Source organism: Trichoderma ghanense (assembly GCF_004382785.1).
Source record: "Trichoderma ghanense strain CCMA-1212 chromosome Unknown scaffold_4, whole genome shotgun sequence".
NCBI classification, from domain to species: domain Eukaryota; kingdom Fungi; phylum Ascomycota; class Sordariomycetes; order Hypocreales; family Hypocreaceae; genus Trichoderma; species Trichoderma ghanense.
The window spans coordinates 233,868-251,201 of NW_027395667.1; the positions used below are offsets into that span (position 1 = coordinate 233,868).

The 17,334-nt window shown below is 53.8% G+C and overlaps 5 protein-coding genes across 5 annotated transcripts; 2 read left to right on the plus strand and 3 right to left on the minus strand.

The window, feature by feature from the left end:
- Nucleotides 1-1,413: 1,413 nt before the first annotated feature.
- On the plus strand, nt 1,414-4,330 carry CCMA1212_004245 (uncharacterized protein; the record flags this gene model as incomplete). The annotated part of the gene is made up of 3 exons (XM_073701560.1): nt 1,414-1,421; nt 1,748-4,256; nt 4,313-4,330. The coding sequence occupies 3 exons, from the start codon at nt 1,414-1,416 to the stop codon at nt 4,328-4,330; spliced, it is 2,535 nt and encodes an 844-aa protein (XP_073559861.1).
- Nucleotides 1,683-4,427, minus strand: CCMA1212_004246 (uncharacterized protein; the record flags this gene model as incomplete). The annotated part of the gene is made up of 2 exons (XM_073701561.1): nt 1,683-4,271; nt 4,419-4,427. The coding sequence occupies 2 exons, from the start codon at nt 4,425-4,427 to the stop codon at nt 1,683-1,685; spliced, it is 2,598 nt and encodes an 865-aa protein (XP_073559858.1).
- A 948-nt stretch (nt 4,428-5,375) lies between these two features.
- CCMA1212_004247 (uncharacterized protein) lies at nt 5,376-7,824 on the plus strand (the record flags this gene model as incomplete). The annotated part of the gene is made up of 5 exons (XM_073701562.1): nt 5,376-5,440; nt 5,538-5,656; nt 5,761-6,315; nt 6,387-7,411; nt 7,483-7,824. 5 exons carry the CDS (start codon nt 5,376-5,378, stop codon nt 7,822-7,824), a joined length of 2,106 nt encoding a protein of 701 aa, XP_073559859.1.
- A 945-nt stretch (nt 7,825-8,769) lies between these two features.
- Nucleotides 8,770-10,633, minus strand: CCMA1212_004248 (Methylenetetrahydrofolate reductase 1; the record flags this gene model as incomplete). Its single annotated transcript, XM_073701563.1, has 2 exons — nt 8,770-8,864; nt 8,935-10,633. 2 exons carry the CDS (start codon nt 10,631-10,633, stop codon nt 8,770-8,772), a joined length of 1,794 nt encoding a protein of 597 aa, XP_073559856.1.
- Nucleotides 10,634-13,151: 2,518 nt separating this feature from the next.
- Nucleotides 13,152-14,189, minus strand: CCMA1212_004249 (uncharacterized protein; the record flags this gene model as incomplete). Its single annotated transcript, XM_073701564.1, has 1 exon — nt 13,152-14,189. One exon carries the CDS (start codon nt 14,187-14,189, stop codon nt 13,152-13,154), a length of 1,038 nt encoding a protein of 345 aa, XP_073559857.1.
- Nucleotides 14,190-17,334: the final 3,145 nt, after the last annotated feature.

The window sequence follows — 17,334 nt, forward strand, 5'->3', positions numbered from 1 at the left end:
TTCTTTTGCTGCGGATCAATTTGCTACTTTTTTTTTTTTTTTTTTTTTTCTGTTGCTGCTTTTTGGACGGAGGATCGTTGCGTCGATGATGACAAAAGGCTGGAGTTGCGGTGGCGAGTTTACGGTGGTTTACGAGTTATTGCTAATTTGTGATGTTATTGATACCTTTGTGTGAAAATTGGGCAGAGAGGATGGTTTGGAGGAGCTGAGAGGAGCTGCGAGGAGCTGTGCGGACGAGCTGCTGATTAACGATGGAGGATACGGGTAGAATGCTTGGTCCTTGTTCTGCTACCACCTGCCTGAGGACAGGCAACTGCCATGGTGGAAAGGCAACAGGAATCAATCCAAGAGACAGCAGATGCTCAAGCACTCGGTATCCCTGGGTAATACAGTACAGTACTCGTACACAACTGATAAGCCCGGCTGGCCCGAGTTCCCAGCTTCCGCTTCCAGGCATTGCATGTCCCCATCGAACGAGACCAACGGGTTTTAGGCCCCCGTATCACCGTGAGGGCTTCTGAGCCCTCCACTTCTTTTTGCGAGCGAGCTTTTTCAATATTCCTTCCTTGCTTTGCTCGGCTCTTTCGTTCCCCATCACTACAGGACTAGCGGCAGCTGTTTGAGATGGGCAGCCCTAGCCCTGTTGGAGCAGTGTGTGGGTTCTTCTGGCGCTGGCATGGAGCTCTTTTTGCGTCAGGATTTGCAGGTTATGGGCCTCTGGGTTGGTGGGTGGTGTTTCTTTTGTCCCTCCACCAGACAAGGATTGGTAGCAAGAAAGGCAGAACTGTCGCCTGCCGCATCAATTAGAGAAATCATTATTATTTAGTCATTTTTATCAATGAATTTCCATTGGCACACATTGAACCGTTGACAGACTTTGGCACAGCCCAGGAGGAGCTGCCCGTGCCAGTCATACCTGAGCCACTGAGTGCCTCACCTAAAGCCCGGGCGTGTCCACCCAACAGCCAAGCGCCCAAATCTGCCAGTGGAATTTTTTTTTTTTTTTTTCTTGCCTGCCCCCCTCCCCATTGATAAAAATCGCAGCCCACCCTCTTTTTTCCCTCGTGGTTTTCCCTCCCCCTCAGAGAGAAGAAAAAAAAGTGTGCCTTTTTTTCTTACTTTTTCTTCTTGTTAGTGCAACAGTGATCGATTCGCTGTTCTCCTGCAGAAGTGAGTTGCTTTGCTCCCCCTTTGCCACTGGGCTGTTTTATACCTTTCCCAAGGTCTTTTTGTTACTATAGGCTCGAGCTTTGTGCTGACGCAGCAGCAGCTTTTTAGTAACCACTTGAGCATAAAGCGCGGGGTCAAATTCTTCAACCCCGCTTTGCTCTTTTTCTCTTTTTCTTCCTCCTACACCACCAAAAACCACCCTCAAGTTTTACCAGGCAGGCTCCGAGCCGCAATACCGCCAAGATGGTGAAGTAAGTTGTTCTTCTGTTGCTTGTCTTGGCCATTTGATCCTCTTGTCACTGGGCTTCATCATCGTGTCCTTCCCCTGTGTGTGGCATGGTGCTGTGTCTAGCCTCGAAGACACTCTTGTCTCGAGTCGCTTTTTTCACCTATGGGGCTTGAGGCCGAATTTTTTTTTTTTTTTTCGTCTGCCCACAGATGCTGTTACTCTTGCGATCATGATGGGTAGCTGAGATTTGAGCTTCAACCCTTGCTCACTACTCCTCTCTCACCTATCCCTCGGTGCCTATGTCTCTTGCCATGACCATGTTGCTGACCGCCGGCTCCCCCATGATAGCTTCACAGTCGACGAGATCCGGGCGCTGATGGACAAGCCCACCAATGTCCGAAACATGTCCGTCATTGCCCACGTCGATCACGGCAAGTCCACCCTGACCGACTCTCTGCTGGCCAAGGCTGGTATCATTTCCACTGCCAAGGCCGGTGAGGCCCGAGCAACAGATACTCGTGCCGACGAGCAGGAGCGTGGTATCACCATCAAGTCCACTGCCATCTCCCTGTTCGGCCAGCTCGAGGACGAGGAGGACATCAAGGACATTGTCGGCCAGAAGACCGACGGCCGTGACTTCCTGATCAACCTGATCGACTCCCCCGGTCACGTTGACTTCTCCTCCGAGGTCACTGCCGCTCTCCGTGTCACCGACGGTGCCCTCGTCGTCGTCGACACCGTCGAGGGTGTCTGCGTCCAGACCGAGACCGTGCTCCGACAGGCTCTCGGTGAGCGCATCAAGCCTGTTGTCATCATCAACAAGGTCGACCGTGCTCTTCTCGAGCTTCAGATCTCCAAGGAGGACCTGTACCAGTCCTTCTCTCGTACCATCGAGTCCGTCAACGTCATCATCTCCACCTACCTCGACAAGTCCCTCGGCGACCTCCAGGTCTACCCCTACAAGGGAACCGTCGCCTTCGGTTCCGGTCTGCACGGCTGGGCCTTCACCGTCCGCCAGTTCGCCGTCCGCTACGCCAAGAAGTTTGGTGTTGACAAGAACAAGATGATGGAGCGTCTCTGGGGCGACAACTACTTCAACCCCCACACCAAGAAGTGGACCAAGAACGGCACCTACGAGGGCAAGCAGCTCGAGCGTGCCTTCAACCAGTTCATCCTCGACCCCATCTTCAAGATCTTCTCCGCCGTCATGAACTTCAAGAAGGACGAGATCACCACCCTGCTCGAGAAGCTCAACCTCACCCTCACCCCCGATGACCGTTCCAAGGAGGGCAAGCAGCTGCTCAAGGCCGTCATGCGCACTTTCCTGCCCGCTGCCGACTCCCTGCTGGAGATGATGATCCTCCACCTGCCTTCTCCCGTCACTGCCCAGAGGTACCGTGTCGAGACCCTGTACGAGGGTCCCATGGACGACGAGGCCGCCATTGGTATCCGTGACTGTGACCCTAAGGGACCTCTCATGCTCTACGTGTCCAAGATGGTGCCCACCTCCGACAAGGGCCGCTTCTACGCCTTCGGTCGTGTCTTCTCCGGTATCGTCCGCTCCGGCCTCAAGGTCCGCATCCAGGGCCCCAACTACACCCCCGGCAAGAAGGATGATCTCTTCATCAAGGCCATCCAGCGTACCGTCCTCATGATGGGCGGCAAGGTCGAGCCCATCGACGACATGCCTGCCGGTAACATTGTCGGTCTGGTCGGTATCGACCAGTTCCTGCTCAAGTCCGGTACCCTCACCACCAGCGAGACCGCCCACAACCTCAAGGTCATGAAGTTCTCCGTCTCGCCCGTCGTCCGACGCTCCGTCCAGGTCAAGAACGCCCAGGACCTGCCCAAGCTGGTCGAGGGTCTCAAGCGTCTGTCCAAGTCCGACCCTTGCGTCCTCATCTCCACCTCCGAGTCCGGCGAGCACGTCGTTGCCGGTGCCGGTGAGCTGCATCTCGAGATTTGCTTGAACGACCTCGAGAACGACCACGCCGGTGTTCCCCTCATCATCTCCGACCCCGTTGTCCAGTACCGTGAGACCGTCCAGGCCAAGTCCAGCATCACTGCCCTGTCCAAGTCCCCCAACAAGCACAACCGTCTCTACATGGTTGCTGAGCCCATGGACGAGGAGCTCGCCAACGCCATCGAGAGCGGCAAGATCGCCCCCCGTGACGATTTCAAGGCCCGTGCCCGTGTCCTGGCTGACGACTTCGGCTGGGATGTCACCGACGCCCGAAAGATCTGGACCTTCGGTCCCGACGGCACCGGTGCCAACCTGCTGGTCGACCAGACCAAGGCCGTCCAGTACCTCAACGAAATCAAGGACTCCGTCGTCTCTGGTTTCCAGTGGGCCACCCGTGAGGGTCCCATTGCCGAGGAGCCCATGCGCGCCATCCGCTTCAACATCCTCGATGTTACTCTGCACGCTGATGCTATCCACCGTGGTGGTGGCCAGATCATCCCCACTGCTCGTCGTGTCCTGTACGCCTCTACTCTGCTGGCTGAACCTGCTCTGCAGGAGCCCATCTTCCTGGTCGAGATTCAGGTCCCCGAGACTGCCATGGGTGGTGTCTACGGTGTCCTGACCCGCCGTCGTGGTCACGTCTTCAACGAGGAGCAGCGTCCCGGCACTCCTCTGTTCAACATCAAGGCCTACCTGCCCGTCCTGGAGTCCTTCGGCTTCAACGCCGATCTGCGTCAAGCCACCTCCGGCCAGGCCTTCCCCCAGTCCGTCTTCGACCACTACCAGGTCCTGCCCGGTGGCTCTCCCCTCGACCCCACCTCCAAGGTCGGTGCTATCGTCACTGAGATGCGTAAGCGCAAGGGTATCAAGGTTGAGGTTCCCGGTGTTGAGAACGTAAGTTTTATTCCTCTCTCGTCCATGTTGACGTTTGATGCTAACATTTTCCTCAGTACTATGACAAGCTGTAAACGGCTCCCTTATTCGCCGATAGAATCACCATTCGTGTCGAGATGGGCACAACATGTCAGCCAGCTGTTAGCGAAGATCAAGAGTCACTGCTCGCATCTTGAAGGGCTCGCCGCCCCGCTAATCTGAAGTCGAAGGACGGTTGACAAGAAGGAAAAAAATACCCGTACAGAAAAAATAAGGGAAACGCCGTGGATACTAGGCTGAGACCATAATCAAGGAAGGTCCGGCTTGGCGGCTTATCATGCATGTAGTTATGCCAGGGGAAGAATGAATGAAATTTATGAGACTTCAACTATTTTTTTTTTTTCATGCTATCGTGAATGTTCACCTTGTGATATAACTATAATAGTAACAAATTCTCTTTGAGTTGATGCCCTTTTCTTAGTCTGGATTTTTGTATAGACGTCAACCCAACCTTTTCGACAGATACAGCCGTCGTATAGGTTAGCCTCTTGTACGTGACAGCTCGACATGCTCTAGAAGAAGGTGGAAACATGATCGGCAGTCAATGAATGGAGGCACAACGCGATGTCACTTGCGTCCATTTTTCTTCTGTAATACAAAGTGAAGCCATTCTACCGTCAGTAAAGTTGCAATTTGGAATATAGATACTCACTTCCACGTTCTTAGGGAGCTGTTTGGCCAGTCAGAGAGCAAGCAGTCGAAGCTTGTCGGCAGCAAAAGCTTGTCAAGTGGCGGACCCCCACTTTAAAAGCCACTGAGCGGCACCTTCCATCGGCCATCGTCAGGCGCAGCCTTGCCTTGAGCTTTGTGCCAAGTTCCGACCTGGAAGTGCACAAAATCCGAGCTTCAGCCTCTTCCCTTCTCACTTCTTCTCCTTCTTCTCCCTCTCTCGCTTTCAGATGAAGTTCCGAGGAGCTTGAATCGATTGTCTCTCGAGCTTTTTCTAGCGCCCAACGCGCCCATCTCGTCCAATTCCTCGTACATGATATTCTTCAGGGTTCATTGATCATCACTTTTCGTCCGACTACTTCTCTCCATCTTCTCGTTCTATCCGCTTTCTAATTCTAACCTGCTGGAACGATGCTGTTCCCGGAAGAAGATGCGCCGCTGTTGAAGACTTGGATCGTCAAGCGCATCGAAAACACGTTTGTCTGCCCGCAATGGAGGACGCGCCGCTCCTCTGGAAACTCATCCTGCTCTTGCCATCAAGCTGACCTCTCCTCTCTCTCTCTCTCTCTGCAGATCGGATGCGGACTCCGATGTGCTTGCCGACTATGTCATTGCTCTGCTGAAACACGATGGCGACGCCGAGTCGGTGCGGAAGCTTTGCGAAGCTGAGATTCCCGATTTCTTGACGGAAGGTTCGTTGAAGCTTTGGGCGAGACGCGCTTGCGGTGCTAGCCAACCAACCTATGAACGAAATGGCTCGCTGACATCTGATTCTCTTTGCTCTCGTGTGCTACAGATCCAAAGACCTTCCTAGACGACGTCTTCCAAGCGATCGCGTACAAGTCATATCGACCGGGTGCTCCACCGCCTCCGAAGCCCGTCGCCAGTGCCATTGGCGCTCCAGCTCCTCCGCCGGCCACGTCCTCGAGCACATACAGCGGTGCGCCGCACCAGCCGTCGCGGAAACGAGGGCTACACGACGACGGCGGATACGACGGGCACGCAGCGTATGGCAGACACCACAAGCAGCCCCGACGAGGCTCGAACCATGGGAGGGCAGACGACTCGGCGATGGGCGGCTACGTGTCGGTGGACTCGATGCCCGGCATGAAGCATTTTGACCCGAAGAGCGCCCTCGAGACGATCATGCAGATGCAGGCCATGGGCATTCCGTACCCTGGCATGGCCGAATTCATGGCACAGATGCCTCCAGCAGGTGGGAGAAACTCGCAACGGCGGAGAGGGCGCTGCCGTGAATTTGATACTAAGGGATACTGCTCTCGCGGAAACCAGTGCATGTATGATCATGGAAACTCTGTCTATGTTCCTCCCATCTTTCCCGGAGTCGAAGGTACGTATTGCAGAAAACCTTGGGACCCAAAATCTTGAAAGCATTCAGGCTAACGCTCACTTTTCCTCTAGAGTATGACCCCAGCAACGCTGCGATTGGAATGGGCGCAAACCCTTACTCGTTCCCCATGGACATGATGGGCCGTGGCCGAGGCCGAGGCGGTCGTGCTGGTCGTGGAGGCCGCGGCGGCAAGAAGGGGGGAGCGCGAGCCCCCTTTTCGGCAGAGGGCCCCGTCAACGATCGTACCAAGAGCACCATCGTTGTCGAAAACATTCCCGAGGAGAACTTTGACGAAGACCAGGTCCGCGCATTCTTTTCGCAGTTTGGTGAAATCGTCGAGGTTTCGATGCAGCCGTACAAGCACCTGGCGATTGTCAAGTACGACAAGTGGGCGTCGGCGAATGCGGCATACCGGTCGCCCAAAGTCATCTTTGATAACCGGTTCGTCAAGGTATTTTGGTACAAAGAAGAGGGCGCCAAGGTAACCCCTTCGGCGGCATCGGGAAGTGGAAATGGCGTGCTATCTAACCTGAACAGCGATGGATCTGCTGCACCTGCAGAGCACGAGGATGATGTCGACATGGAAGAGTTTCAGAGGAAGCAAGAGGAAGCACAGAAGCAGTACGAGGAGAAGGAGGCCAAGCGACTAGAGCTAGAGCGACAGCGTCAAGAATTGGAGAAGAAGCAGCAGGAACTACTCGCGAGGCACAGAGCTGAAAGCGAGAGGCTTAAGGCCAGGCTAGCAGAGAAGAGTGGCGCGGCGGGAGACGCCAACGCCTCTGGGTCATCATCATCGACGGAGATGCTACGTGCTCAGCTGGCCGCGTTGGAGCAGGAGGCTAAGATTCTCGGCATCGACCCCGACGCGGCAGAGGACGGAAGCGGCTTCAGCTCACGGGGCCGAGGATACAGAGGGCGTGGCCGGGGCAGCGATCGAGGGTTTGCGCCTCGGGGCCGCGGCTCGTTTAGAGGCCAGGCGGGAAGACATGCCGCCTATGCGCAGTATTCGCTGGATAACCGGCCGAGGAAGCTGGCCGTCACCGGCGTCGACTTTACGCCTGCGGACAAGGATGAGGCTCTTAGGCATTTCCTCTTGGTAAGTTCTCAAACAAAGTCCTCCTGTGGAAGAGGAGAGATGCGGGACTGATTGCTAAAACTTGAATCCAGAACCTGGGCGAATTCGAGTCTGTGGAAACAACGCCTTCCGTCACGTACGTATCCTTCCAAGACCGCAAGACTGCCGAAAAGTTCTACTACAGCCTGCACGGGAAAGAATTGCCCGGTGTCGGCGGCACGCTCGACCTCTCCTGGGTCAGCACCCCGCTGCCGCCCGTCGGATCCTCCAAGAAGAACGAGGATGCCGAGGAAGATGGCGATGCCATGGCGGGTATGAATGACGATGAGGGGGCTGTGGATGCTGGCTCGCCGGGGGAGCATATGCGGGAGCAGCGGCAGGTTGATATGGATTATGATGTTGGTGAGGAGGAAGAGGGAGAATGGGTTGAATGAGGATGAATATGGGGGCAATGAAAGCAAGGAAGAAGGGAGGAGGCTTTGAAAAAAAATCGGAGACAAAAGGCGAGAAAGTGGTCTGATTGTCGTGAGTACTGTATAGAAGACATTGTAAAAACATTGTGGATACGGAATGTTGATGATTCTTTGATCATTCAGATTTGAGAAGGGAAGCTGGACAAGCATAAATTGCTACGACGAATGTCTACGCTAGATGTTTTCAGTAAACGGCTTCTTACAAGCGGACACTAGATTGTTTCAAGTTCTGCTTACGGGAACAAACAGCAGTGAAGGTAGGGAGGTTTAATAGGCCATATATTCGTTTTGGACATCGTGTTAGATTGAGTATATAGGCACGATATACTGTATACTGCCTTGAGTCTTACAACAACACCGTACACCTATATACTCAGTATCGTGCTTCCATCAGGTCATTCACCCACAACTTCTCCAACAAGTCAGTCACCCATGTCTTCTCTTTCATTGCCTTGATCCTCGTTCTGCTTCCTTCTTTCCTCCCAACCTCAGGCTGCTTCAACTCTCCTTCATCTCGCTCCAGAACTTCTATCTAGCTTCGTAAACTAAAAGACCAAAAAAAAAAAAAAAAAAAAAAAAAAAAAAAGCAAAACAAATTGTCCGCAGGCGGGGGTATCGTTGAGATATAATATATGCAATCATTCCAATGTTAGAACCGGGCTCTTTTTTTCCCATGCCAAATTTTAAACCAGATTTTCCTTTTTTCTTTTTTTTTTCCCCTTGTCCACTGTTCCCGTTGCGCCCGCCGCCCGGGGAGTATAAATCACATCCCCTGTTGATTCAAAATGAGAAAGTCTCGGTGTGAACTTTTTGTTGAAAAAGACACCGAGTTAAAAAAAAAAACGCCGCGTTTAAAAAGCGCCGAAACGATGATCAAAAGCCAAAAATGCAGGGTGAAGAGTCCGATTAGGCGTTGCCAGAGGCGGGGACGGCAAGGTCCTTGACTTCGAGGCCCTCGAGCAGGGCGAAGATGGTGTTGTTCTCGCGGAAGTCATTGTTCACTACATCTCACGGTTAGTTTTCTGAAAGAGAATAGAGAGGAATAGATGGTGAGTGAAGAGGAAAACGTACCAATGTTAACGAGGTACCAGTTGTTCATGATGTCCTCGATAAGAGCGCGGCTGGGGGTGCCGGCGTCGAAACAATGGGCCCAGTCGACACCCAGGCGGAAGGCCTCGTCCCTCCAGGCCAGGAAGCTGACAGACTCAACAATAGTGGGCTGGACAATCTCCTTGCCGGGGAATACACCCCAGGTGACGGCGTTGGGCCCGTCAGAGGGAGCATTGGACTTGAGCTCGCCGTTCTTGGTCACGGCGTAGTAGGTCAGGTTGGGGAAGTCGTCGAGGCGGCGGATCATCTCCTCCAGCAGGTAGGGCGGCATGAGCAGCTCGAGGTACGCCTTCTGGTAGACGTAGCCATTGGAAGGGCCCCAGCCGTGGACGGGGTGGTTGGACTTGGCGCCGTCGACGGCGGGCTGCGAGTTGATGGTCAGGAGGCCGCGCTTGTTGAGGGCAACAAGGTCGTCCTTGATGGGGTCGGCTTCGGCGGCGAGGGCGGACTCGCTCCACGGCAGCGTCTCAATCTTCTTCTCGAGGTACTGGACGAAGGTGGTGGCAATGTCCTGGACGGACTGGGGCTCGCCCCATTTCTTGCGGTTGGACTCGTTGGTGCCGGTCAAGCCAATGCCGTAAGCATCGAGCTCTCCGAAGGCAGGAGACCGAGAGTCACCCCATCGACCGTTGGGGAACTCGTCCCAGTCCTGGGTGCGAATGACATACGACTTGTTGCGGTTGCGCCAGAAGATGGGACGCACGTCCTCGTCGCGTCGGCCAAAGCCCTTGGACTGCTTCCAGGGGAGGGCCTGCTTGAGGGGACGCTCGGGCGAAGGGGTCCAGTTGAGCTCGTCGAGGACCATGCGGGTGGCTTGGGCGAGGTTCATGGTGTAGAAGTGAAGATGGTGAATGCCGTTGGCGAGGAGCTTCCGGCACAGGTCGGCGACCAGCGTCTTGCCAATCTCACGCACAGCTACGTCGTCGTTCTTGACGGGCTCGAGCTTGGTCATCCAGTCGGGGGGGATTCTGCACTGCATGTGCTTGGCACGACGGAGGAAACTGGCATACGTGGCAATGGGCATGATGCCGGGCAGGATGGGGACGGTGATGCCTCGTTCGCGGACCTTGCCGACCCACCGGATGAAGTTGTCGGCGTCGTAGAACATCTGGGTGACGATGAAGCCGGCGCCCATGTCGACCTTCTCCTTAAGGTGGTCGAGCAGCTGATCCTCGTCCTTGTTGTCGTCGCAGCCCTCGGGATAGCCAGCAACGCCAATGTCAAAGTGGTCGCCGTACGTGTCGCGAATGTGCTTGACGAGATCGCGAGCGTACTGGAAGTTTCCGTCTGCGGCCTTCCACGAGGTCTGGTCACGGGGAGGATCGCCGCGAAGGGCAAGAATGTTGGTGCAGCCGGCCTTGTACGCCTTCTGCAGGGCGTCGTTGACTTTTTCGAGGCCCATGTCGGTGCAGGTGAGGTGCATGCAGGTCTCGAGGCCATAGACGGCCTGGGCCTGGACGACCATCTCGCAGGTGAGCTCTGCGATGCCACCGCCGGCTCCCCATGTGATGTCGATGAACTTGGGACCAAAATTGTTCATGCGGTCCATGCGGTCGTAGAGGTTCTGAACACCCTGGGCGGTCTTGGGCGGGAAGTACTCGAAGGAGAAGGACGGAGCCCCGGACTTCTGCGTGTCGGCTACCAGCTCTCTGATATGCATGGTGGGCGACGGGTGATGAAGAGAGCAATTCGATTGGTAGGAGGATCTCGAAGGGTCAACTTAATTGCTCATGCGCAAGAGATGTCTTTCTTCTGATGCCGGGTGGAGATGTCAGTAGGGGAAGAGTCGGAGATGGAATGGTTGGGGACAACGGAATCAACCTACCACAAACAGGAAGAAGACGGTGAATCGGCAACCCAGCCTAAAGGTAAAGAAAAACAAAGGAATCAAGTTGCCAAAGCGCAAAAGTCGAAACAGAGCGTCGCAATTCTCCTCGCAGGGCCAGGCTAATGGATCGACCAACGCCTCCGACAGTCCGCCGAGCTGCGGGTCGCAAGTCTGTCGAGGATCGAGTCTCTCACAGGAGAGCAATCGAGGGAATGCAGAGTGCAAGGGAGCAGGGAAAGAAATTGAGAGGGAGACGGTAAAAGTGCTATATTGGATGAAAATATAGCAGAGAGGAGAGACACGGTGTGAAAGAAGAGGTGAGGGAAGAGCAGAGAAGAGCAAAGTAAAAAGAACAAAATGCTGAATGGCCGAAATTTGGATGCCGGAACAATGAAGAATGACAGATGCGACTCTCCGAAAGATGGCGGGGCTGTGATTGGCTGAGGCGTGGTCACCGCCCGCCCGATTGGGGATGGCCAGTTGATGGGTACTTGCAGGGTACGAGGCACTAAGACGGACTTGAGGTACCGCTAGGCCTAGCACAACAGGGACTGCATGTAAGTGCCTCACGCTGGCATGTGCTGTTTACGGGAGAAGGAAGTGGATAGAGGCCGCTCGTTGTTGTGCAGTTTCGAGAAGGGTCTACAGCGTGTAACTGTGCGTGCATTTGCCGCAGCGGTTGCTGATGGCAAGGGTGCTGGACGCAGGCCTGTTGCGCATGTACGAGGTAGGGTGCAGTAGGTACTAGTACCAAAGGTTGGGATAAGGTACCTGCAGAGTGCGAGCATTGCTGGTACAGCGCTTGGTACCCAGAACCCCGCCACCCGCAAAACGGGGGATGGGACCTCCACGAAGCTGCAGGTTCCAAGTACAACAAAACAGGGCGAGCAATCGTCGCCGTTGGAACAACTGCTTGTTGTCCCGGTGCAAATACAGGTTGAAGGAGTACTCAATCATGCTGTGTAAAGGAACTCTTAGAGTCATAATTTCAAGGAATGAAATGCTGACCATCCATGACGCCGGCTGATGAGATGGGAAGACGCAGCTTGGGGACAAGCTCCGGGTTGTCTGCTTTCTTCGGAGTATTCCGTACTCCGGACATGGACATGGGGGGCCAACTCCGAGTCCCACGATGGATTCATTACCCGATTGCATTATGTATTACTGCTGCCAGCCTGAATCCGAGATATACGTACAACCGGACAGATAAGCACGTTTTCTCGAATGCGCGAGACGAGCTCTACTTCAGCACTCAAATTCTCGATCAGTGTAAGTGAGTGAATGGCTTGTGATTTCCCCCAAATTGTTGAGCGACCCCTCCCCCGCCCTTGGAAAACTCGCATGTGGGAGGTACCCGGTACTTTTGCTCTGCACCAACTCCGTCTGACAGGATCATGGATCTGACCCGCTCCAGTTCCCCATCCTTTGGCTCCGTGCTCATCAAGCGAGCACACTGTGGTTCTCAAACTGTTGTCAGCGTCTTGTGACTCCCAAGTGCTGAGATAGACTTTGTACTTGGGGTGTTAATTAGTCGGGGTCCGATTTAGATCATTCCAGAGACTCAATTGGCGGTGGAGTTGATCAGGATAACCGCTGGATAAAGCTGTCGTATTCGGAACGGCTTCTTCACCGACGGGAAGATCAGGTCAACGTGGGATACGTAGTTCTGCCACACACAGTACGTCAAACACCAGTAACCGGCAGCATTTAACGCCTCAACCTCGCAATATCTGCCTCTTCCGTCCCCATGCATACTGTACACGCTCACAGCTCACGACAGCCGGACCTTGGCTTTTGTTCTGACTTAAGCATCAGTAGACCTCATCTACTTTGGCATCGCTACCTACGAGGAGCTAGTAGGAGCTCAATCATCAGGCATCCTATGCAACGCTCCTTGCCGCATGTAAGCCAAGGCATCCGCCATGCAACTCCGAAATCCACCGACAAAATCCACCGAATGGCCTGCTTTTGACACGGCAACTCGCCGGGGAGTTGCGTAGATGCATGTGTCTCCAGTGTTGTCCGACTTGAGTCTTACAAGCACGTTTGTTGTCCACCTATCGTGAAACCAGATGCAGGCACCCGCTCATCCGGGTTTCATCTTTATCTTGATGTCTATCAGCCATGTCTCACACAAAGCACATTCAAGTGCTTCATTCCACTAGCTTAGCTTCTTGTTGTAAAACACCTCGGCTGGGAGCTCGCATCTCGACCATACTGGCAGCATCTCCTCAGTCTCGCAAAGTGATCACACGAACCTAACCCTCTTCCTCGCCATCGACATCCGCCCCTGAATGACAGGCAACGCCATGAGCAAAGTTTAGAATCTGAACAGCTTGAGGCACACTTTCTAACCTGACGTCCCCTTCAACACTAGCGGCGGTGCTCCCCTCAGTCGACGCCAGCGGTTGCTCACCTCAATCACATCCCGATCAAAGATGAACCACCACCGCTCAAACAAGACCTGTCCCACCTCCCAGCTACTGGCATCGTACGGATCCCCCCCATAGACCCTCACGCCCTCCGCATTATCCTCAAAGTCATACGCAAAATTGACCAACGCCAGCGGCCCCGCCGCATGAGGCGGCCTCATGGCCTCGGGCATCGAAAAGATGCTAATCATCCTATCGCGGACCTGAGGCCACGGCAGGAAATCCAGCAGCGGGTGGTGCGGCACGAGGAGCTGCGAGGCCGTGGGCTTCCACGCGGCGGGCAGCTGCTCGGCGGGCGCGGCGGTGCCCTGCGTGAAGGGGGAGACGGCCTCGAGATCCCAGATTTGCTGGGGGCAGCCGATGCGCTCTGCGATGCGCGTGATGGCCCGCAGGAGGGTCAGCTCGTGGACGGGGAGGAGGTAGCTGTCGGCGAAGCTGCCGTCTGAGGAGGAGGGCGGGGACGTGCTGCTGTCCCACGGGGGTGACGGGCCGAGGTTTGCGGGTAGAATGTCTGTTAGGTGGGCGTCGTCTAGTCTTGCTGTGTTGCTGAAGAGGAAGCCTTCGTCTGCTGAGCTTTCGTCTGTTATTGCTGCGGACGAGAAGTCTGATGTGTGCAAGGTGTCATGAAACAGCAACGGCATCGATGCGTCGCTACAGCTGTTGAATATGCTGGCTACCCATCCCGCTGAAACGGATGTCTCTGTCTCAACCAGACTGCCAGAGATGGGGCATTGGTCTGATGCTGGGACAGCCTCGACGTCGTTTTCTCCATCATTGGTCTGGCTCGATGATTCAGCTGGGATGTTATTGCTGTTGTCCTTGGTCTCGTCTTTGTTTCTCTCTTTCTGCCGTCGTATTCGCTTTTTCTCCCCTGCGCTCTGCGTGTAAGTCCATGTGGCATACCATTTCTTGCAGAACAAGGTGGTACTAACTGTATCTTCGCTGCGCCAACACATTGAGAATCCGTTTCCTCTCAGACGCATTTTCTTCTATATCCGGTACCTCGAGGACTGGCGCGGGTTTGTAAGTTCTCTGCCGTGTCCGTGGCTTGTTCCCGCTGCTGTGGTCTGCCTGTTCTGAGGATTTTGTGCTCATTGTTTTCGTTCAGGGGCGGCCAATTGACGTCTTTTCAGTCGCCAGTCATGCATCGATGGAGATGAAGAAGTAGTAGCTCTGCCCAAATTGAGTCGACACAGCAAATTCCAAGTCTTCGAGACCCTTGTCTGGGGTGGTCGGCTATTTCTATAAGTTGCAGTTACAGAATCGGAGCATAACGCTCAAGGGTCGGACTGGCGCACTGTGACGTGGCAGCATAACGGATATGGTCTACTTCTTGACCCATACCAAGCTAGCGTACGGTAAAGTACTTCTCATCCCCCAACCAGCCGAAACAGTTGGGTAACAAACAGTCATACGGAGCAAGGCTTTCGCAGAGGCTGTGCCTATTGAGCGAGGCTAAGCCATGCAAGATGTCATCATGTTGATGCCCTTTCATTTCCGCCCGACGTTTCTGAATTTTGAGTTCCAGTTTGAACAATTGTATCAAGACACTACTCGATGTTGACTATCATTTGGGCTCTGAACCAGTGCAGTGTGGTTCAGATGCCTAGTCCTGTAAGCCGGGCGAATTCGAGTCCGAAGAATAGTACGGCATGGATGTTTTTGCGGTTGTCGCTGGATAACAATCGAGCGAAATAGAAAGAAGGAGGTAGAAAGTCACATATGATGGGCCACACACTCTGAAGAGGAGCAATACCTCAAAAAGTGTTTTACTTGTAAGCGTAGAACTCCGATGTCTGCTCAACAGGATTCGGAACCGAAGCTACGGGTATATTTTGCAGTCGTGCAATGGCTGTTTGCATCCCTCAAAGTCGTAGACATGACTTCGCCGTTGAGTCCTCGAGGAATGCCTGTGCTGTTTTCTCTATCATCTCCAGATGAGACTACCGGAAATTGTCTGCTGTTTCCCCCTACCGCGATACCCTAAAACGTCTTCAGCCTTCATGAACTGAGGTGACCATGGCCTTTTAATGCGATGCCTGATCTCTCCATCTCAACTTGTTTAATGTGTCGACTTTGATTTGCGCGTGCTTTCCCCGGCCATAATTAGGGTTCTGTAACTATCACGGCGGAGTTAATCACATGTCTTGTGAAACCTCCCACAACATCGAACTCTCGAGGGTAGCCACGAGACAAGTTTTAATCTTCGATCAGAAGTTGCTTTGTCTATTCCAGAGAGTACACGCTGTCATCTGCTGCCTCTATGGAAAATTTCATCAGCCCAACGACATAGCTAAATATCCGACACTCGCAATATTTGAATTGGGCTGCAGACTACGCCCAGGCTCGCGTTCTACATCGTGACGATGCGGCGCAAGAGCGGAATGCGAAAGATGTCGCATCTTTATTCCTATTGTATCCGATGGGCCTTGACGCATACTGACGCGCCAAGGTGGGAAACCGACATGCTGGCCCCCTTTCCGCCAAAGCACCTCGTCGTTGTCCTACGACTGACACGACTTGGCCGCGGCCATTGGAGCTCACTGTTTCTCATGATTAATGGCGAAGAGCCGTCATGAACTCGCCCTCCGCCAACATGCATGTCTATGTCAGTACCAGATGCGGAATGCTCATCACAGACACAGTTGAGGGCAGCCTCCCGCTTATAGTTTTGCAACCCCAACGGCATATCGGCAGTGATCCAACATGAAGTCAGTCAACAAGAGATCTAGTACTTAAGGTACGAAACAGAACTTGGCCATTCGATAGTGTATTATCCTCCTCGCCTATTTATTATTCCAGTATTATCAGGGAACGTGGGATCGAAACAAACAATCAGGGCACTGGACTCTGAGTTGTCAACAAACAACGAAGTACGTGTGCGACTGAATGAAAGTGTGATGCAAGAACTAAGACTAACTGCTAAAGCGTGAACGTGGATGCCGTGACCTGTATGGTCAGGTCAGGTGCTGCGACACGTGACCCGTGACACGGAGTATCACATGGCCCAAATCAGTGCTCATCTTTTAATGGATAGTCGGGAAGGCTTCCTTTGGGGTGCTGGCGCCTTGAGGAATGTAAGAGATCTGGCAAAATAATATCGCGATAGGTTCATCCAGGTGGCGAATGCGAGAGCGCGAGGAGACATACCACCCGTGGAAGAAGACACTCTCACAAGCACGGAAGCAGTGCAAGATACCGCCTTGAGTCCCAATGAATTTTTCGGTTGTCAAGAGCTCCCGGAATCACAAAACAGCCACAGTACCATAGCTCTTCCATCATTTTGTCAAGATTCGGACGGATTGATCCCCGAAAACGGAAATGCTGATCTCCCGACCTATCTCAACGATAACCAGCAAGGCGAAAGCCAGGACTCTGTATCACTCGGTGCGGCCGACCAGCAAACAAGCTTGGTCACCAGCTTTACATCGAGCGTCAGGTCAGGCACAGACACGGGAAGCTCCCGCGTTCACTCCAAAAGGAGCAGGAATCCAAACAGTCCTCCAACGAGCTACCCGAAGAAATTTCGCCGAGATGAAAGGAGCAAGGTAGACGGGAGAAAGGCAAGGATAAGGCCTCGTCGTCCAATATGCCAGATGACAACGACTGGGAGTGAGATGCCGAAATGAAAGCGTACAAGTTGTGGAACAAGGATCGGTGGGAGTGTTGGGACAAAGAGCGCCAGGCCAAGAAGTACTACGACGGCAAGAAATGGCGATGGGCGGCATGAGAAGGAATGAGTCCAAGATCTAAAGCTGTGTTGAATTGTTATCCGTTGATTGGCTGGGTCAGTACGACAAGGCAACAGGGTGACGTGATGTAGCCCGAAAGCCCATCGGCGAGAGAACTGACAACAGCTCTCCCGTCTCGCGTCTACGACCCGGAAGACAGGACTGGTCTAAACTGAGGGTAAAAACATGGAGAACCCTAGCTGCCTCTCATGCTACGTTAAATAATGACACGTGATGACAAGTCCGCTTGCTCCGCACATGAACAATTCCCAGACTTACAGCCCCGGGTATCGCGTAGTCTGGGAGGCATCCCGTGTGAGAGCCTTTCTTCCCCTGTGCCATAAGAATCCATATTGGTCTCAACTCTACA